At 40.4% G+C, this 22,155-nt stretch overlaps 1 protein-coding gene across 1 annotated transcript in view; it reads left to right on the top strand.

Moving 5' to 3' along the window:
* Nucleotides 1–22,155, top strand: part of grin2da (glutamate receptor, ionotropic, N-methyl D-aspartate 2D, a) — a 150,037-nt gene that overhangs the window by 75,208 nt on the left and 52,674 nt on the right. Inside the window, 2 exon segments of the mRNA XM_030063907.1 lie at nucleotides 9,597–9,802; nucleotides 16,353–16,521. Of these exon segments, the coding sequence (XP_029919767.1) occupies nucleotides 9,597–9,802; nucleotides 16,353–16,521 (375 nt within the window).

Raw genomic sequence — 22,155 nt, 5'->3', positions numbered from 1 at the left:
GAAGGGAATGGGGGAGTCGTCCTCATTTTGGGTAAAGGGATGTTGCTCTTGGTTTTGGCTAAGGCCTGAAGCACATTACACAACCAAATGTTCCAGGACATCACATATACTACTGATATCCAGTCCCACTGAGCTACCGAGTCCCAAGTTGCATCAAAATAGTTCACCCACTTTAGGATGAGGCGAAGTTGAAGGTGAGCCAGTTTCCATAATAAAAGTTCCATCACGCCATATTTGCCTGCTCATACAATAAACACAGTGATGCTGCATTCAAAGTGACCAGTGTGACAAATCCTCCCATTGTACCCTCTCGCATGACAAGAGCAATGACAAAAATTTCCAACATGTTGGGGACTGGGCTGATGGTTTTGGACGTCCCAGACGGTCCCAGACTGCAACAGGACGTGACGCGCTGACCTTGTCACACCAGACGAGCAAATACGTACTGTTTTTGCTCTGATCTTTGACAATTTGTCTGGACTGTCTGGGACATCTAATCTGATTTCTTACCAGAGCCAACCAATCACCTGTCTTTTGGAGCACTTTCTTATCTATAAGTCCATTTGCCCTGTCCAAATCAGAGTGAAATTGATATTTCTCTTATCAGAGCAAAATAATAAAATAAATTAAAAATTTGCTGAGTGTTTTGTGAGAACAGGCAGTGCTGTAAATGTGATTGAAAAAGTGTCCCATTCATTGGTTAGTATTATATCGGCAGTAAATGTAAGCAAACATTCGGCAAGGGCACATATAAATCATGGATATCAACTGAGCACAGTCTCGTTTGGTGAAACTGGAACAAATCCAGTTTTGGTTTTCCGACTAAAACACATTTGGAAGAAATTGCTTTGTATGAACTTGCTTATTAAAGAGTAACTAAACCTCAAACCCAAATCTCTGTGAAGCCTGACCACCATTGCTGAAAAGTGGTGGTGAAAAGTGCTTTGTCTGTTGTGTATAAAAAGTGGTGACATCACACACTGATTTTGACACTGACAGGTTTCACAGGCTTCACAGATACTTTTCAATTACCCCAGCTTACCTCATAACAACATTTTTTTTCAGATATGGTCACAACTGTTGATGATATATTAAAATCAGACCAGTGTGGACCTTCAATGCATTCCTACCATAACCTGTAATAGTAATTCGCACCATGTTTGCTGCACTCATGGATTCAGTCAGGATCCGAATGCATCCCAAGAACCACAATCTTCAGGCACTCAGGCATAGAATAGGAGCAGGGAGCTTGTTGGTAATTTGTTATAAAGCCTTTATTTATTTTGTGCTGGGAATTTAAAAAAGAAACCTGATGAAGACCTGTGGGGGTAGATTAAAGTAAAGGTCTCAAATTACCAGCAAGCTCTTTTCTCCTATTCTACGCTTGAGTGCCTTAAGACTGTTGTTCTTTGGATGCATTTGAAGACAATTTGTCTCTCTTCCTCCTTCAGCAGCACAGCATTTCCTTCTTTTAGAGACACACCGACCCGCAGAGTGCACCACTAATTGTCTCTGCTTCCCAGCATGGTTCGCTTCGAAGTGGCCAGAGACACCGCTTCTTGCAAACAGTCTCAAACCGGTTCTTTTGCTCTGTGTCCGAGTGAGATTGCTGTTTTCACACCTGCTCAGTTGAAACACCAGAGGGGTAGCGCATCAGGGTTTGATTCAAATGGGCTAAATAGTGGATATCTGAAAACGTTACCAAAGGAACCACTGATCACACTGAAAAGACGACCTTGGCTTTAAATCGCTTTGATGTACAGTGGTTTACTAGCTTGTCTAGTCAGTTGAATTAGTAGGAACACTTTGATTTATCCTTTGTTGTATGTCTCTTTAATGCAGTTTATCCACTGAACTGAATGGAACGTTTAGAGTAAGATTAAGAACCTAGATTTCCAACCTTACAATCAGCTGGTAATAAGGAGAGCAGGGCTTTGAATTATCCATTACATCTGTTTGAAGTACAGTATGAAAGGGTTGACTGAAGTGAATGGCGAACCGATGCTTTGACCTAAGGGCAAGGGAGTAAGCAGAGGACAAGTCGAAGTCAGTGAGACTCTGAGTGAAGCACTTGACCCCGGCTGCTCACTGCAGCCTCATTTATCATGACACGAGTTTCCCGGGCATGCATTTGCTGAATAAACCTTTCCTGAACTGAATCATGGAGTGTGTTCGGCAAACAGTGCAACCTGAGGGCAGCTGCACAAGGGCTGAGCGTTGAGCTCATGTGGAGATCAGAGCTTCACCCTGACCTTTAACTGTTAGCGTGTATTTAACAAAAATGAATTAGGCTTGAGGAGCTGTTGTGGTTAAAACGTCACTTTTCCTCATGGTCTGAGTTTCCATTGAAGATGTAATGGGTTTTAACACTGTTTTGTGTGTGTGTGTGTGTGTGTGTGTGTGTGTGTGTGTGTGTTTTATCGTGTGTGTCAGCACTTCAATGAAAGTCAGATTGGATAAGACAAGGATGCTCTCCCTGTTTGATTTTTTTGTTCTTCCCCTGCCCAGCAAACCTGCTTTCATGGCTGCTTTTGAATATCTCTCTTTTATTCTAACATTGAAAAAACAGCTTTGACAAGGCTTTATGAAATGCTGTGTGTGTATGTGTGGGTGTGCGCGTGTGTGTGGGTCAGTGAGTGAGGACGACAGTATATGAATAATTATAGAAGACCAAATTGCCCAAGTAACACCTTTTAATCAACTTAAATTATATAAAATGACCATAATATATCAGCAGGGTGCTGAAGGGGTTGGTGATCGATACTGATGACTCAGTGATTACTTGGCCAGGTGCTGAGATTTGTGGCTTTCTTGTTCAGACTGTGTTTTGAAATAAAAACTCCTCACATATTACATTTTCAAGACACCTCCAACACATTCAGCTGTTCAGTTACAAAGGCTAAAAAAAAAAAAAAAAAAAAAGTCAGTGAAACAGCTGACAAAGCAGTGTCATTGTTCCAGTATTTAGCAAGGTGATGAATTAAGTCCCGGCTGCTTCTTTTGGATCCCTGCTTTGAATACAGTCTTATTTTATTATGTCAATTACGCCATCGTAGGCCAAAAAGATGGAAAGGATATGAAGTCGGTATCAGAGAATGGACTTTTTCTTCCCTACAGTTTGTACCATTTGTTTCCACAAATCAGCTTTGGTAATGATTCCAGCAGTTTGAGTCTGGCACCAGATGGATCTCATCAGCAGCTTTCATTTCAAAGGACAATGTTTTCACCATTCATTTTAACCAAATTATCACTTAGACCCCCTGTAGTTCCCCAGCCTCACAATAAGCAAAGGGGCCAATTACACGGGAGGGATGACAAAGCATAGCTTCCCCCATAAATTACCACTAATTATCTGATGGGTTTACTTAATTGACCGTAAAGAGGTAGGGAAAAAAATGCACCTTCTCTCTTCCTGTACCCCCCATTAAAGCTGCAGTTGGCAGGATCTCATCACATCTTGTTTGACTTGAACATAAATAAGCCTCCTATTGAGAGAACACGTTTATTACAATGATTTGTCCAAATCTCAGCAGTATAGAATTGAATAGAGTAGGTAAGTGTATAGCCACACGACCAAGGCTGGTGGAAATTGGCTGCACATTACAGAATAAATATGAATATTAATAAATGGGTAGTGCAATTTATGCAAGGTAGTTTTCCAGTGTAAATGCTCTGCAGAATGGTGTTATTATTAATGAAATGTGTCCAACCATGAAGGGATAAGTGTCATTAACTGTTCAGTAGCCTGCATAGAAATGGCAAATATTAATTGCACTTCTGCTCTGCTATATTTGCTTTTTAAAATCCAATTTGAACCTCTAATGTCAGAAAAAGGAAAGCAAATTCAGAATCCAGGCGGGTGAAGCTGCAAGATGTCAGTCATCTGCATTCATGCCTTTATCGCCTCATTTCCTCGTTAGCTGCTTTGGTAACTGCACAGAGCTCGTATCGTCACAGTTCGAGATGCGGCATTGGTCTTCAGTCCAGCTAGATCTTGATTTGTGGACAAAAGTGTGGCTGGCTTCCGAGTTACTGATGCAAAAGTTGACAGATTTCAACCATCCAGGTCATGGTGCATCTAAAAGTAGAAACTTAAAGGCAAGAGGAATTTCTGTATAAGCTTGAACTTGCACTTAATGCTCCGTGGGAAATTCACACTTTGACAATGGCAAGCACTGTCCACACTGCAATGCCAGATCAGTGTTTTCAAATTTACACATCTTAAAGAGAGATTTCAAAAAGCCCATGTGGATGGAATATCAAAATATCAAAAATCAAAAATATCAAAATAGAGAATAATAATAAACAAGATGCCTTTTCAGATTTACACAGCTTAGAGTGGACCTAACCTGTGTGGCTGATAAATGGTGAATCCACACCTCCTGTGTTCAGGGACAGTTCACCTCACTCCTTCACTCCTTTTTCAAACTTGTGGCTTCTCTGTCTAAAATGTGAGCCTTGTCGTCCTCAAAGGAGCGTCCATTGTCCTTTAGTGGTTAAGCAGACAGATGATTTTTGACCTGAGGTGTTAGCCTTCCTGTCGTGGGCTGTGCACTTATTCAGGGGTTGTTTCCTTCCCTCATTGTACAGGTCTAACACTGAAGAAATTAAATCTCATTGTGCTGGATTGCATGTTTTTGAGGAAGGTTTGTGGATGATTCACAAAACATCTTAAAGGTTGCGCAGAGAGGTGGTACATTTGAGTGTGTCTTTAAAGCTTTTAGTTTTTAGCTTTTTCTTTTTTCTTTTTTGTTTATTTGTCTCTGTCAGACCTGGTTTAGACCTGTGTTTCGGAATGAACTCTTCAATGGAAAATCAACCAATCAATCGTCTCAGAAAACCAGGGTTTGGACTTATTTTTTTAAATATCAAATTAAAGAAAACAATATGTATATCCAAGAATTATTTTCTTACTTTGGGAGATATTTATATTCTGGGGCTCGTTGGAATTCATAAATTGAACTGTTTCTGCTCCCAGAGCAATTTAGTACTTGAGTTGTTTACCACAATTTAAAGTTGCATTCACAGAAAGAGCAACAGAGCAAAAATACGTCCAGAAATCACTTAAAAGTAATAATGAATCCAATACTGGCAGGAGTCACATGGATGAATGAGCACCCATTGGTGCTTTGCCGTCCATAAAATGGCTGCCACTACTACAGTAATTATTACAAGTGAGTGCCAGCCTTTCTGTTGGGAGCATTTCTAGGCTGGAGCACCCAATCTGCTCCCCATGACATTTCAATATTACAGTTGAGTGCAGTAACTTTTTTTTTGCATTCAGAGAAACAACAAGGTCAAATATTAGCTGATATTGTGCGGTACTTTAAGAGCATTGGCTGCTCAGCGGATGGGTGTCATCACTGGGAAACAGAGCAGAACAGGACAGAACCAGACAGGCAATGCAGCAAAATTAGACGATCCCAGACGGACCAAAATAGAGAAGATGCAATGATAACAATGCAGTGATAACAATGATCTGTGCATCACAAACCCATTTTCAAAGTACTTTACACTAAAGAAACCAATGTTTCACAAGAAATGAAATACAAATAAGTAATAATGTGCAACAATTTCATATGGATGATTCTGGTACTCTCCAAGTGATATAACTGTTGATGAAATAATTTATTTTTTCATTTGCTGTTTGTTGGTGTCTGGTAGCAGGAAGTGATGTATTTTACATTTATGGTTTGTTTGGAAGAAACAGAAGAAGAGCTGCACCTTAGTTAGCATGAGCAGCGCTAGTCACCATTGAACAGACAGAGAAAAGAGCACCTTCTACAGAAACTCAAATTAAGTCGTCAGAAAATCCCACCCACTCTGTTTGATTGACAGCTGATTTCTGGGAAGAGCAGTGCAGAAATACTGCAGTGCTTAGCAACACAGGTGGGACCACAATCAAATAAACATGAGTCCAAGTCAAAATTAATGCAAAAAACAAACAAACAAACAAAAAAATCAAATCACTGATTCATCACATCACTGCACAACAAATTCTTGATGCAATGCAGCCTGTGGTTGCACGCCAAATTATTGATAGATAAGATCAGTTCTCATAAAATTACTGATCCTTCAGTGATTCTTAGAAAGTGATGGATGCTAAGTAATGCACTCCAAATTTTCAAATGCAATGGAAATGCCAAAGGCAGGACTGGAGAGCAAGAGCGCAATGACTCTAAATCAGTGAAGGGAAAACTTCCATGCAGATCCAGGTGTTTTTTTTTTTTTGTTTTTTTTTTTTTTACATCTTGTATGAGATGAGGAGGGTCTTTTAGGCTGACAGCCTAGCAGTAAATATGATCATTTCATGTATGTGTCTTTATGGAAGTTTTCTCTGCTTCTTGCGATATAATTGATAGGCTTTCCACCGATCTGATTGGCTATATCGGATCAGCCGATATTTTGCATTTTATGCAATTTGTGTGATCGGCTGTAATGTCTTAATTCGCCGATCCGATCAATGACGTCATTGTCGTGTTGAAACCTTTTGCAGATGCTCCCGTTACATCGTTTTATCTGTCTCATTTACTCAGAAGAAGTTCCACACCACTACCATGTTAGTTTTGAGCCCTGTCACTATGTGACGGACAATAAAGTTTTTTTTTAATCTTGAAACATTCACTGTTGGATTCAAACAAACATGTCAGTGGTGTGGGACTTCTTCAAAGTGTCTGAGACAGATAAAACCCAAGCTATTTGCAATCTGTGCAACACTACAGTACCTCTGTCAATTTGGGGCATGGCAAAGATTGTTAAACATTGGCAAAAATACTTGAGAATACTTTTGTTGATACTCAGCAAACGGTCCATAAGTATATTCAGTAAATAAACAAGTTATTTAAATAGACATATTGCTCCCTCATGTGATCGGATCGGTGATTTAAACTCACTGATCAGTGATCGGTGATTGGCCCCAAAAATCTTGATCGTGTAAAGCCTAATAATTGATTTTACCCCCAACACCTTAGCACAGATGTTGGCAGTGTGATCAGTTGTCGGTTTACAGATTCTCCAGTGTTTCTGTGAGAATGTAGGTAAAGTAAGTTTGATTTGTAATGAAGTTAATGTAGTTTTTTGTTGCTGCTGTTGTCAGTGATTTTTGTAACATTTGATAAAAATCTGAAGGCCCGTCTGAGCTCGCTGCATTACTCCGTGGAAGCCGAGAATGACATCGCCAAATCACACTCTTATCTCTGTATCTCAGCCTCATGCTGGGCTGCTAATCCGGGGATTCGACCCCTGTCTAGCCACTCTGTGTCTGCGGTTTGCATGTGTGTCTGCACATGTGTGTGTGCCTGTGTGTGTGTGAGAGGGAGTGTGTGCAACTGTGTCCAAATGTGTGTCCTTGTGTGTTTAGTGAGTTGCAGAAAGCATTACCACAGTTAATGTAATACATGTAAGAGGGGTGAATTGGAGGACAAAAACATAATGCCTTTGGATGAGCAAATTATTTAGTCGTTCCCCCCTAAAGTGAATGATTGGACCTGGTTATTTATTATTTATGTGGCAGAGGGAGAGAGAGAGAGAGAGAGAGAGAGAGAGAGAGAGAGAGAAATAGAGACATTGGGAAAAGAGAAACAAAAGACCCTGGGACAGAAACAGAGGGACCATGACGGAGAGAGAGGCGGAGACCATGGGAGAGAGTGAGAGAAATAGACACACATACACACACAGGGAGAGAGAGAGAGAGAGAGAAAGAGAGAGAGAGAGAGAGAGATAGAGAGAGAGAGAGAGAGAGAGATGTGTGTGTGAAGTGCCAGGTGCAGCGAAAATTTCTATTTACATCTCTCGCTTGTTTATGTCTCTGTTTCTTGCGTTAATGTGTTAAAGTGGCTGTGAGCAAACGAATAATGATGAATAATGATGTGAACGCGAGTGTGTGTGTGTGTGTGTGTGTGTGTGTGACTCTCCATATGCCTGGACCTTGGCTCCGAAGTGTGTGCCTGTGTGAGTGTACATTTACATTTACATGTGATACATACACTTACTGTATGTGCTTTGTGTGTGTCTCGCTATGTATATGATAATTTTGTGGAAATCTGCATATTTATTTGTGGATATTCATTTATGTCTGGGTGTCAGTACACTGGACTGTGTTTGCATGTAGCTGTCCTTGTGTGTATACATATAGGCTCATTAAAGAACTCACTGCACCAAAATGATAGCAGAATATACACATAACAACCAGGCTACACTACATCACAGAAGGCAGAAATCTCATAGGCCAAACATGTAATTCTTCTAGCAAGCATCAACAGGAGTGATAAACTTATTAAGGGAAGTAAAACACATGAACATGATTAATCATGAATATATGCTTATTAACTTGTGTTTGATCGATTGACTTTATTGAGTAAAAAAGAAAGTACAAATATATGTACATCCCAGAGGATAACACTTAAAAAAATACCTAAGGCTTGTTTCCAATGTGGGTTATAAAGCAGCACATAAACAGAAGAGAAAACGTACAATATGACAATGAAATGTGGTTGCAGTGCGGTTTTCTTATTTTCTAGCTTTATTTCCTTACAGTGTTAGTGTACCAGCATTATGACGACATATTTCTGAGGAAGTACAATCTAAGAGACTGCAAGGGGGGTGGAGGGGAAGAACTTACATCCACGACTTACATCCACAAACAGCACAAAGTTTGGGCTCCATCATTATTTTTGTTTTTGCCCTCTCAAGCAAAAACTCTGCAGCTATGGAGCTCGCTTCCCATGTACACGCTTTGCCGGCCGTGGGCATGGTGGAGGATCTTGGGAAATGGTGTGCACTGGTTTCTGATGAAGAAATCCTGCTTCTGTAAATTGTTATATGGTGAATTTGTTTTTGTTTGTTTGTTTGTTTGTTTTTTGCATTCGGCGGATGCTAATTGTAATCAGTATATATCGTCACAGCCTGAAAAGCTATAAGGACTGAAATGTATTTGCAAGTATACAATGTAAATTAGAGTTTACTGTGTAGTTACTGTATATTTATGCCTACCTACCTGAAAAAAAAAAAGCCTGTAATGCATATCAGGTGTGTACATGTCTTTCTGACAGAGCAAGATGGCAAAGCTTTCTGTATTTATTTGTTTTCTGCTCTCCTGTCTCTCTGCTTTAATGACAACCAATCTGGACAGAGCCATGGATCACCAAGCGAAGGATGTGTGGAGGGTTGCGTGAAGGTGTCAGTGGCTTTGTCTCAGTCCTAATTATTAAATTTTGTGGTTTAGGTAGTGCTATAATGTCTCAGGATGTGTATTTTTCATATTCTGAAAGTGTATCCTTCATTTTCAACCGTATTTTTTAGTATGCTCCATGTTTTTCAACAGGTGGTGATGTCGCCACCTGTTACTCTCCAGAGGTGGTGACATCACCTGACACCAATGATCAGATGCCCTACTTTTCACAGTTAGAGGTCAGACTTCACAGAGACTTTTTGTTTGAGGTTTACTTACCCTTTAGATTTAGAAATGTTCTCAGCTGCTCTGTTACCCAAATGTTGAAGACCTCCAACATGGCTTGTAACTCCCTGTGGCTGCTAGAGGGAAACCCTCCAAATCTTTTCATGGTGTGTGTTTCTGTGTGTGTGCTTCCCCTGTCCAGGTTGGCTGGTGGGAGAACGGCCAGCTGCGGCTGCGTTACCACCCCTGGTCTCGCTACGGCTCCTTCCTGAAGCCCCTGGATGACACCCAGCACCTCCGGGTGGTCACCCTGGAGGAGAGGCCCTTTGTCATTGTGGAGCCCGCAGACCCCGGCACCAGCTCCTGCATCCGGGACTCAGTGCCCTGCCGCATGCCCGTCAACACCAGGTAAACACAGGCTCCGCTACAGCAGCTGGACGGTGGATATTACCATCAACACTACCTTACTTTTATTGTTAAGTCTCTCAGAAATAGACAAGGATTGATTTTTGATGACTGATGTTTGTGTTCATTGTCATATAGTATCCCAATTTGACATAATGAGAAAAAACATAAATATTCATAAAGTAAAATCTACAAGGATTAAGTTAAAAAGGCCAATACAGCTTTCAACATGACAAACACACTCAAAAAAAACAACAACACATAACCTACTCTACAAGTGTCTGCTGTGGTTAATGGATACATTATGTTGTGGTTAATGACTCTATTGCAGTTTTGTTTGCATTTGTGCAAATAGCTCATACCTCTGCATATTAATGAATATGGTCCATATGCTTTTCTAATGGCAACATAACCAGATGCATTTAGTGGAGTTTGAGGGTAATGAAAGAAGAAAGAGGTAACCTCCAGGCATAGTGTGATTTATGATGTTTGCTCAGCTACTTCATTGGTAAAACACAAATGTTGGTCCATTTATTTTGTGTTAGCATGCAGCTAACGCATAGGCATCATACTCACACTGCTCATAAATCTACACTGTCAAGAAAAAGAAACTAGAAAATGGTTCCTCAGGCTCTTACCTGAGCAGAGTACATTTGGTCCTATAAAGTATCCCTTAAGGATGTATAAAATCTTATATATCAGCCAAAATTAAAATGACTTTTTAAGGACCATACTGGTTTCTTTATGGAGCTGAACCACACACTGGCACAGGTGTCAGTTCAGGTTTCAAGAAAATTTTCCATGCACACAAAGAGCAACATTATAACATTTAATTGCTGAGTATGCCTAATCAAAATGTATATTCACGATTGATGACCCCTGGTGATTGGTCATCATGATTGTATCAAACAATTAGACAAATCAATATCTAAAGTGCATGTGTTGTGTTGTCTTGGTTAAATGAAGCTTTTACCACTTCATTCTTGAAATATTAGAAAATGTAAACAAATAAATTATGAAGAAAATTAGGCAGCTTAGGTCTAAATGGCCCCAAATTCACGGTCTGTCTCAAGGTTTTTTTTTCTTACAGCAGCAGCGGTGTATTTTCAGCAGCAGCGATGCTAATGAATGCAATAAGAATACCACAGAGATACTGTAGTTTGCAGTGTGTGTGCCACACAACACTGTTTGTCACTTTGATCATGACAGACTGATTCACTCAAAGACTTTTTTGGGGTCTGTGATGCTGTGGATGATTCGATGCATCATTTTGCCAGGGACAATCAAATTTCTTTACAATAGATCAGGCAATTTTAATTCCTAGGATCTAAAGGTAAGTTGAAGAAAAGTGTCAGACACCAACAACCAGGCTGACCAAAAGGTTGAGCCAGATTGATTTTGCAAGTGCAGCTGAAGGTGGATAATTAGTGTCAGTCCAAAAGGTTTATTACAGCCATAAGGAGAGTGAAACACAGCAACACTGTTATCAGGTTTGTCTCTCAGCAGAAAAGTTTTATACACACGAAAGTGGTCATTTTCTGCTGCCGTCTTCTAACCTTGGATTCTCCAAGTGGCTTTTCTCTTAAATCCTTATCAGTCTATAAAACTTTGTGGGAAAGCAGAGAAGAAGTTGTTAAAACAGGGTGACTGCACTGTAAGTGGAAGGTCTTAGGTTTGATCCCATAAGGATTCAACTGTCTGCCCAACACCTGGGGGCGCTCCTCTGTGCCTGATCTGCATGCTAACAAGGGATTGCATTTAATATTAAGTCTTAATTAAAAAACAAGAGGAAAAAAATAGTTTCCAATGCTAATCAAACTGCACAATTTTCGTGAACTATCAGTGCCTTGCCTGTAGCAGGCTAATCTAGCAATAGTCTAGTAATAATAGAGAACTGCAAAAGTCGCCAGTAAAGTGCAATAAAAAGTGATTCTGAAAGAAGTTTAACTGCGTTGGAAACAACTGGCATTATCTCCTGCCACTGGCCAATTTGTCTACCTGTCTTGAGAAAAACAAAATTTTAACACTAACCCCCTGATTTACTAAAAGTTTGCAGTGACACTAATGGCATTGTGTGTGTAAAAAGTAATAATTTTGATTTATCAGTGCTGCACAGACTGATTTTGCAAGTACAATGGAAGTAGGATAGTTTGTGTTAATTATAATAATAGCTCCTTATTTAACCCCGAGTAGCACCCACTATTTACCACCCAGCGACAGCATCTTCTATTTTAGGGGCAAACATGAAAATTAGTTTTAAATCTACCAGCAGCGTGCTTAGGTTTATTTTTTTTCAAATTCACTTCACGTTGCATGACTTGCAAGGCATTTTCCCAACCAGTCAGCCAGTTAATCAGTAGGGATTTCATTACATTACACCATTACAATGAATTTTCTTTAATATTATAAAGAGACTTAGCATACATGTTACACTCCATTGCCCAGGTGTGCCAGGTGCATCAGAGCTTGAATGACACAAGATTTTTTTTTTTTCTTTTTTTTGGATTTGTACATGGATGGACTATTCTCCATAAGGATTTTTTAATTAAATAAAATCTACAGTAGAAGTTATGTATAATTATTGTCACCTACCTTTGGACAGGAAGCACTAGCAATATTTATTCATTTGGACTGGATTATTCAGAAACAATAGATCAAATTTGTTTTATACTTGATAACAGGATAGACATGCATCTTACAGTCCTCCAGTTCTAAATAGCAACTCTGGTATTCTAATTGGCTAATTGCACCAAAGGAGCTCATTTAAATGTCAGCTGTTAGCAAATCACTCGCTAAACTGATAATAGTTTTGGCCCTTATTTTTTAGTGCATGCAGCTGGTTTGCACCTGCCTTAGCAGACCAGGGGGTAAATGTGAGACTAAACAGTGCTAACATGGATATTTTTTGCAGTGTGAGATATAAAGACAAACGCTCTCTCTCAGGGATCAATTGATTATAACATCACAATATAACCTAATTATTCCTGAGGGGAAATGAGGTTATCTCGCAGCAGCAGCAATACATCATCTACAAGAGAAGTGGAGGTCCAACCCACAAAAATGGCATAGACATCACATACTCATCCAAGCAAGAAAGTGATTTTGTTTGCTCATTAAAGCCAAAGTAAGAACTTGGGACCACACAGTAAGGTAAAGGCCTCGTTTTTTAATCAGTCCAAAACATGAACCTAAATCATTAACTTGGCTCAGACTACAAATCGATGTGGTTTTCTATCCTGGAGCCCCTGCTGCATGCTTATCATGTACGAAGAGTTTTGGTCTGTATGGAGGATAGTAGTGATATGGTTGGCAAAATGACAAGACTCAAATTGCAGCTATCTTTTTTTTCATGGATCTAGCATTTTGGAATAGGCCTACATCTTTTCATATCCCTATGATGCATAATCTAATCAATATAAAATGCATAGTATAATCAAAAATAGCCATATGGTATTCTTATTCTGTATTTGAGGCTCTATATCTATCAACTGTGGGAGTTTGTGTGTGTGTCTTCAGTGGCTGTGCTCGGGCCTCCTGGTCCGTCCCAGATAAGCTTCCTTCCTGCCAGCACATGACCTGGCCAATGGGGAGATAACAAGTTCATCCTCCATCAATTTTATTGGCTGAGAGAGATCTGGGCTCCCTTGTTAATCAACCCGCTTTGACCCACAGTTTCTCTTTCCTTAGAAGGCTGTTTCCCTCTATTTTCATGGTTTCTTTCTTTCTTGGTTTCTTGGTTTCCTTCCTTCTACTTTCACTATTGAATTTATTCCTCTGAATTCTCCCTTTATGATCCCCCCCCCCCCCCCCCCCCCTCTCTCTGTCTCACATTCTTACTATATTTGTTTGCTTGTTATTTAATTTATTTGCCTGCTTTCTCACCTGTCTGAGCTGACAAGCCAGCTTCCTTTGATCCTGCTGCAGTGCGGCGGAGCAGCCATTTTTCGCTTTGCTCTTGTCATGTCATCACTGCAGTTTTTTACGTGGTCATGCTTTTTTATGCTCAAAATGAATATATGTGATATTTCGCGAGGACAAGCAAGGCACTTCAAAATGGCATTGTACTCCGAATGCACCCAGCCTTTGATGAGGCTCTCGTCCAAGGTCACTCAGCATGTAATGACGTGCCTGCTGAGCTCCCAGGCCCCAAAACTGACGCTTAGTTATGTTTACTAGATTTTTTTTTTTTTTTTTTTTTTTTTTTTTAAATGTGTGCACAAATTCATTTGTAGATCTGTCAAACCTGCAGCACTCAATAGAGTAAAATAGAGCCCAGGGCACATTCAAGCAATGACATACAGACCTATTTAATTTAGTCTTGACTGTTACATGATTTCAGCTGTCTGGCTGTGTAGCTCCATTCATCTCTTGAATACAGTAATATCAGGCTACTTGGCAGTTTTATAACAATTCAAATCCACCCACCACCTAGCACCCACTCACTATCTGAAGGTAATTAAGACAGGCAGCCGGATGCCTACACGTACGTATGCCAAAACCCACATGGTGCAGCACATGAAGCCAAAAAAGAAAGCAGTGATGTTAATTTGTTTTGTATTTAATCTATAACTGTGCTGACGATTGGCCCACACTGCCCAGCGCAATACTCCTGGCCAACACGCTCCTCCCTCCTCCCAATCAGTGGATAAATCCACAGTACCTGCACATTTTGAAATGACCTGTGTATCACCACCACTTGCATTAGTAATTAATGTTTGCACCTGAACTGCTAGCATGTATAGCTTATAATATGTTAGTTGTGTGGGTCTGGTGAGACCCATATGGCCCTTTTTTTCCCCCTAAACTAGCATGTTTGAAAGCGGAGTCGTGATCCTGGCTTTTCACAATGCAGCTCCACATCTCAGATTAGACTGTCTGCACATTGTCATTTGACTGTGCATTTGTTTAATGTGGCATGTTTTCCCAGCTGGATGCAATGTTTAATCTCTGTGATTGGCCACAATTGGTGTCCAAGCACAACCCAGCCAGTACAATTTAGTGTATAAAGTGAACCAAATGGTGGAGAAGTATTGGTGACAGCCTACATGCAGTCTGACAAGCACACTTGGGACACAGGCAGACAAAAAGCTGCAGTTCTAGACAATGTGTCGTCTTATGATCATCACAGCATCGCCATATACTGTGGTATTTGCCACGGAGTCTGGATCTGTGATTGCAAGCCACCTACTGCCCCCATGATACTGACCTTCTGCAATTACTATTGTAGAGGGATGATAATTAAAATTACTATTCATATCTATGTGGAATTTGCATTGTACTATGTTCTGCACTGTACTCTGTCCTCCTGTTCTCTCACTCTCTCTCTGTCTCTCTCTGTCTCTCTCTCTCTCTCTCTCTCTCCATCTCTGTCTCTCTCTCTTCGGCTTCTAACTCAAGTGGTCGAGACAGATGGCCGCCCACCCAGAGCCGAGTTCTTGAGGTGCCTGAGGGGGAGCCTTTGCTTCATGGGATGAACCAAAACCTGTTGAGTCTCTAAAGCGCCTTGAGATACCTTTTGTTAAGATTTGATGCCATACAAATAAAACTGAATTGAATTGAACTGAGCATGCAAACTAGCATACTAGTCTGTGCAAAATAAAAGTTGACATTCAAAGTGGAAGAGGATTATGAGAAAAATCATAGCTTTAGTCAGCCCTACACATAAATTAATTTTCTTTCTTTAAGCATTCTGCTTGACAGAGAAAACTCTTTACATAACTCTGTGATGAAGTTCAGTCATGTCCAGGTTATCTCACACTTAAAACTTTGACCTTACTTTGGCTTGTAGTGAAAAAAAAAAAACATTTTTTTTTTTTTGCCAAATGCGTACATGTGGTTGCTAGGTAACAGAGCAGAGAGGCCGCTGTAGCTAAGTGGCCATCGAACGGGCTCTCGCCATGGAGAGCTGATGGAGGGCACTGCAGACGACTCAGCCACTTGGTGCATAGTGATTTAGATGTAGCCCACTCGGATTTCCACATGTGATGAGAGCGCCGCGGTCGAGCCGTGAAGTGGGTGTGAGTGTTCGATCGGGGATGACGCCTGAGCGAGATGCGGCGTTCGAGGTCTTTCCAGGACTCTGGGTTTTGGGATGACGCCCAACAGCACAAAATGGAGCTTTATACCATTTTGATAATGCAGCGTTTTTTACATCCTGTGCTGTCTGACCTGTTGAGCATTGCCTCTCCAAACATAACGGGCCAAACTGTCATTATCGATCCACTCAGCCCCTCTCCAATAATTCATACCGTCCGGCCTTGCCTTTCTCTGTCCCATCTCGCTTTTTCTCTCTCTCTCCATGTCTCTCTCTCTCTCTTTGTGTCTTTGTTTCTCTGCCTCTGTCTCTCTGCATTGTTCATCTTTTTGCTCACTATGTCTCTGTAGCTCATTCTGTTTCTTCCAATTTCCACACCAGCCAAAGAGCCCATTCCGGTCAAGATGTCCTCAATAACAAAAAAAAAAAAAAAAAAAAAAAAAAAAAAATCTTACAATCTCACAGACAAAATAATGGCCCTCTGTGTTTTTCCTCCAACTCTTTTTGTCTCATCCTCAGCCTGGTGGTGGACAGCACTGGGCCCATGAAGCACTGCTGCAAAGGTTTCTGCATCGACGTTCTGAAGCGATTAGCTAAAATTGTGGGCTTCACCTACGACCTCTACCTGGTGACCAATGGGAGGCACGGGAAGAACATCGATGGGGAGTGGAACGGCATGGTAGGAGAGGTGAGGATCCTCTCATGTTAAATATACATTAAAGGAATAAAGCTGACTTTTGGGAAATCGGCTCATTAGTCATCAGACCAGTCAAGCTAAAGTCAGACATGACAATTTTAATGCAAACTGTAAGATGAGTTTGGATCTGGATCTATTTTATTTTATTTTATTTTGTTTTATTTTATTTGCCTTACCACTACACGAGCCTGATCATGTGTCCAGTTAGCTGTACAAACACACAACAAGCTCAAGTTCAAACCCAGTAGCTGAGATTTTTGCACATGCACGTTTCAGCGATGAGAGGTCAGTCAGTCACTCTGGGACTTCACTTCTAGGAATACTGTTCAGCTGAAAGTGAGAGACTCACAGGCCCAGCTAAGTAGCACCTTGTATTCTGTGCCTTTACAGCAGTGATTTTTAAACTGCGGGTTCTGACCCACTGTTGGGTCCCAGCGTGGAGACAGGTGGATCATGGGAGGACCGCATCCATGCACTCATTCTTCACTAACAGAACACAGTCTCACCATTCATCACACCCTGTAACACGTCAATGATCATGACGCCTGGAGAATGGTAGCAGCCTTCTTAGCCGACAACATGAACAGTTTTTTAAAACCATCAGCAACAACGATAATGATATTACAAACACAAAAGAAGTGCCACTCAGAAGGCTTGATGAATCATATGTCAACTATGTTTTTGTTTTGTTTTGTTTTGTTTTAGCTACTACATGTGTTCTTTGCATAGAAAGATTGGCATATGGAGACAACAAATTCCCTAAACAATGCTGTAAATTACACATGATGTCTAACAAATAATATAACATTTTATTTATTCGCTCATATCAAAGGGAAGGCAGTGATTTACAACTAAATATAGAATGAATATACAATTTGCCGTCATGATGAATATAAGTGCACTGAGAGCTTAACAACTTTTTTTTTTTTTTTTTTTTGTTAACTTTGTCACGTCCCAAAACATCTGGTGAGAAGTAGCTCTACATGTGGGTGCCAACATGAAGAAGTTTGGGAACCCCTGTTTCACAGGATGAGACCAGGAAGAAAATTTGTTTTTATGCAAACCTGAAATATATTTCAGGTCTCGTTTGTCTCATTTGTACCTTCAGTCTTCATATTCATAGTGCTCTGTTCCATCAACAAAAGGCCATAAAATATAAAATAACAGCTTTCTATGGTCAAATGACAACCACAGCCAATGTGCTGTGTATAAGCTAAAGCATCGTACTGTTAGGAAATGCAAGCAACATCATGGGAAAACTGTGATTATGGCAAAACCTTCTGAAAGTAACTTAAAGTAATCGTAATACATTGGGTAATGCTTTGGATTACATTATTAATAACAGTTTTAATGAGGTCACTAGTAACTGTATGTTTTGGGAATACATTTTTAAAGTAACCTACCCGGCTCTGTTAATCGAAGCCCATAAACTCGGTGTATTCCTTTATTAATACAACAACTACATCTGCACAGCGCCTTTCTTTAAAGATACAAAACGCTGAAGAATAAAAGGACAAATCAAAGATGACAGCAGACACTTAGGACCCTGCTGCAAAATTCATGAGCCTTATGCAACTCACAGCAAACAATAAGACATCACTTCCACATCCAAATGACACCAGCGCTGCGTTTGGAGTTAAATGCAAGTTTATAATAAATGCGTGTTCATAAAAATGCGAGCTCGCTAATCGCATTTCCTCTGGCAGTTTATCCCAAAGTTTAGCGGCCTTGATCACAAATTCTTCATCACCTTTTTTTTTCCTGTTTCGGTTAAGTGTTTTTTTTTTTGTTTTTTTTTCGTAATTTCTCCATTTCTGCCCCCCCTGTACAGTAGCACCTCAGATTTCCTTATTCTATTTTTCTTTTGTTGTGTTTACAAAGAGGGTTTGATTCAAGGGCTCCTGTGAAATTCCTTTTATCCTTCCCTAAATCCTTTAAAATGCGACCCAGCGAGACAGGATTGGACCGAATCGAAGAGGAAGAGAGAAAATATGGAGGGAGGCTGTCAGAAAGATTACTACTCTAACAGCTAGAGACAGAGAAAGAGGGAGAGAGAGAGAGAGAGAGAGAGAGAGAGAGAGAGAGAGAGAGAGAGAGAGAGAGAGAGAGAGAGAGAGAGAGAGAGAGAGAGAGAGAGAGAGGGAGGGAGTGAGAGGGAGGACAACAGAACAGACCATGAGACTATTTGCACACCATGTGTATATGTGTGTGTGTGTGTGTGTGTGTGTTGGCAGATGCTTTGCTATTTCCATGATGCCAATCCCCCTCCGGTGGCTGGATTAATGAAGTCTGTTTAACATGGAGTTAGACAGAGGGATGCAAATGATCACACATTCTGTTTTTGTGTGTGTGTGTGTGTGTGTGTGTGTGTGTAACGGTGAGAAGATGTTCATTCTTTGTTGTATGTGTTTGTGTTTGCACAGGTGTGTGCGTGCATGCATGTGTGTTTATAGGCATTGTGCATGACTGTGTGTGTGTGTGTGTGTGTGTGTGTGTGTGTGTGTGTGTGAGATTGAGATGTGTGTCTGGAGTTGTGTGTCTCTCTGTATCAGTGTGTGTATGAATTATAGGTATGTGTAGATGTGTGTGTGACTATGCAAGCATGTTTTGGAGGTATGCATGTAAATGAGTGTGCTTGTATGTGTGGGAGGATACACACACATACACACACACACACATATTCAATCCCATAAGATTACACACAGATGTACTCAGTAGGAAATACATGTATACACACCTGCACACACCTGCACACACACACATAAACAAACAAATAACCATAAAGCTAAGCATGTATGCACTCACACTCAGTCACTCACACACACACATGCAAATTCACAAACACACACAAACATGCACACAGCCAGATGTGCACATACACACACACAAACACACACACACACACACGCACTCATGCACTCAGAAACACTCACATCTCCATCTGTACGTGTTCGTGTGCATATTTTTGTGCATGAGTGTGTGTGTGTGTGTGTGTGTGTGAAGTGTCAAGCAAGCAGTGACAGCATCGCTATGGGCTAACAGGCTTGATGCACCCATCCCAGATAGGCCTCTCTCTCTCTCTCTCTCTCTCTCTCTCTCACACACACACACACACACACACACACACAGAGCTGAGTCTGTGTGGAAACTGATATGTTTTACAATGTTTTGTCCTTAATCATTTTTACCCCAGGAAGTAATTGCTTTCCAAACTATTTTTTTTTATAACACATAGATGCAAAGAGCTCATTTCTTTTCTCCTCACTTCCTTACTTCTCTCTTTCCTTTCCTTTCCTTTCCTTTCCTTTCCTTTCCTTTCCTTTCCTTTCCTCTCCTTTCCTTTCCTTTCCTTTCCTTTCCTTTTCCTTTCCTTTCCTTTCCTTTCTTTTCCTTTCCTCTCCTTTCCTTTCCTCTCCTTTCCTTTTCTTTTCTTTCCTTTCCTTTCCTTTCCTTTCCTTTCCTCTTTTTACCTGCACTCTCCTCCTTACTGTCATTAAAATTCCTCTTACATCTTCCATTTCGACATACTCCAAATTTCAACAAGGCTAATGTGTCCTTCCTGCTCTGCTCGCCACTCACAATTACACTCTGTCCTTGTGCCTGCAGTGAAAGCTTACAGTAGTTGGATGATAATTTCTGCTATTTCTCTGAACATCATTCAGCCTTGCAGTTTTTGCTCCTTGTTCCTTACTTGAATGGCTCCTAGTCAGCCAGTAATTTCCTATGGTCCTTAACGCTTTCTCATCTTCCGATTAGGAATCATTGTGATGTGATAGTTTTTTTTTTTTTTTTTTTGTCCCCAGTTTGAATTCTGAGAGCACAGTCACTCAGCACTTCCTGCATGGCAGCTTTGCAGGTGCTGCTGAATTCAGACCTGACTGAGATTACCATTTGAAATCAACGGAATAGAATAATTATCAGGGATTGATTGTTCATGGCTTGCAAAGAAAAGCAACCAATCACATCGCTTATTTTAGGTGTCCTAGAATGGCCTCGCAGCTACTGGGTTTATAAGCTACACTGCAGGAAAAAAAAAATCCATCTTGCAAGTATTTAGTCCAAAATGTAGTTCTGAGATAATCCTACTTGTTCCCACTGCAGTTTCATTTTTTTCAGGAATGTTTCTGGGAACAGCTATAAATATGTTGAGACAAGGCAGAATAAGGCAGATCAGCCCACTGGGATCAAAAAATGAAACTTAATTCGAGAAAATTGTTGAAACAAGTAGGCTGGAAACAAGAGGGATTATCTCATCCCACAGGCAGATTTTTTTTTGTTTACTTTGTTTGAAGAAAAGCAATATTTTAACACTGAACATGAGAATAAATGACTTGTCAAAATGAAGATTTTTTTAAGTATAAAGATGATTTTTTTTTCTATTCATCCAGGAATAGTTAACCACACAGGTTATTTTTCAGCTAAGCTCTCTTTTATACTTTGTATCTGGAGTTTTCTTTCTTTGATTAAAGTAATACAGCCATGACTCAGCCTATAGCCAGTTTTAAAAGCTTTGACATTTGGTGTTTTATAGAGCTTTTCTCGAAAAAAAAAAAAAAATCTCATATAGTGCACTGGTGAGTAAGTGAGTCAGTCTTTATGTTCATGGTAACAGTAACAGTGGAAAGTTTGGAGTAAATCAAAGCTGCCATGTCTGAACAGAGAGGGAGTGCCACCTGCAGAAACACAAACTCCATCACTAGAAAATTAGAAAAAAGAAAGATGTCACAGCTCCGCCCACCCTGTTTGATTGGCAGGTGATCTCTGGAAAGCACAGTGCAGAATCACAGCAATACACAGCATTGAGGGCTTAGTGTATTCAGGTGATTGTGTGTTGGCTGTCCACTGGAAGCAAGAAGTGAGCGGTGCGTATACATTCTGTCATCCAATCCGCTCTGACTGTGTCCTCTGTGAAGCATTCAGTGAAGCTTAATCTGCGCAGACAGCTGTTTAGATCACCAAAGTATCCCGCGGTGTATGTTTTTTGGACTTAGTCGTATCTACATCGATTGATCAAGGCTGTCCCAGTCTGTCTGCTACAGGAAGATTCCCTCAAACTCACTGTGCTGGGCGTGGAAACAAAATCAATGCATCAATACATACAAACACTGTTGATTTATTCCCATGGAGCTGACAGGAAAACTATTTTGTTTCAGTAAGTTTCTGCCATCGGACAGCCTGGTCAGCCGGCCGCAGCCACCACATTATAGAGGATGGAGATGAAACCGGTATGGAGAAAGTTTACACAAAAAATCTAAATTAAATTAATCATAAAGTGGGAAAAGCCAGAAAGTCTATGAGGAAACAGAGCAGTGGACAGTGGCTGACAGCCTAGGAGCCTTGATTAGTCGATGTAAATACATTTAATAAGTTAAAAACACATGTACTGTGGGATATTTGTGTGATTCAAACAGCTGTCTGTGCAGATTACACTTCACTAAATGCAACAAAAACAGCCTCTAAGCTTAAAAAGAATATGGGATTTATATGAGAGTGTTGTTCCAAGTGATGGACGTCAAAAATGCTTCAAAAATGCTCTCAGCATGGATTGGCCGTTAGTCACTGCTTTCAGCATTTTTTTTTTGTTTTTTTTTTTGTTAACATTAGCAAGCTTGGTGTCCCAGATTT

The sequence above is a fragment of the Myripristis murdjan genome, chromosome 11 (assembly GCF_902150065.1).
Source record: "Myripristis murdjan chromosome 11, fMyrMur1.1, whole genome shotgun sequence".
Classification (NCBI taxonomy): domain Eukaryota; kingdom Metazoa; phylum Chordata; class Actinopteri; order Holocentriformes; family Holocentridae; genus Myripristis; species Myripristis murdjan.
Note: the sequence above shows the minus strand (reverse complement) of the source record. Positions and strands in the feature narration are given on the sequence as shown.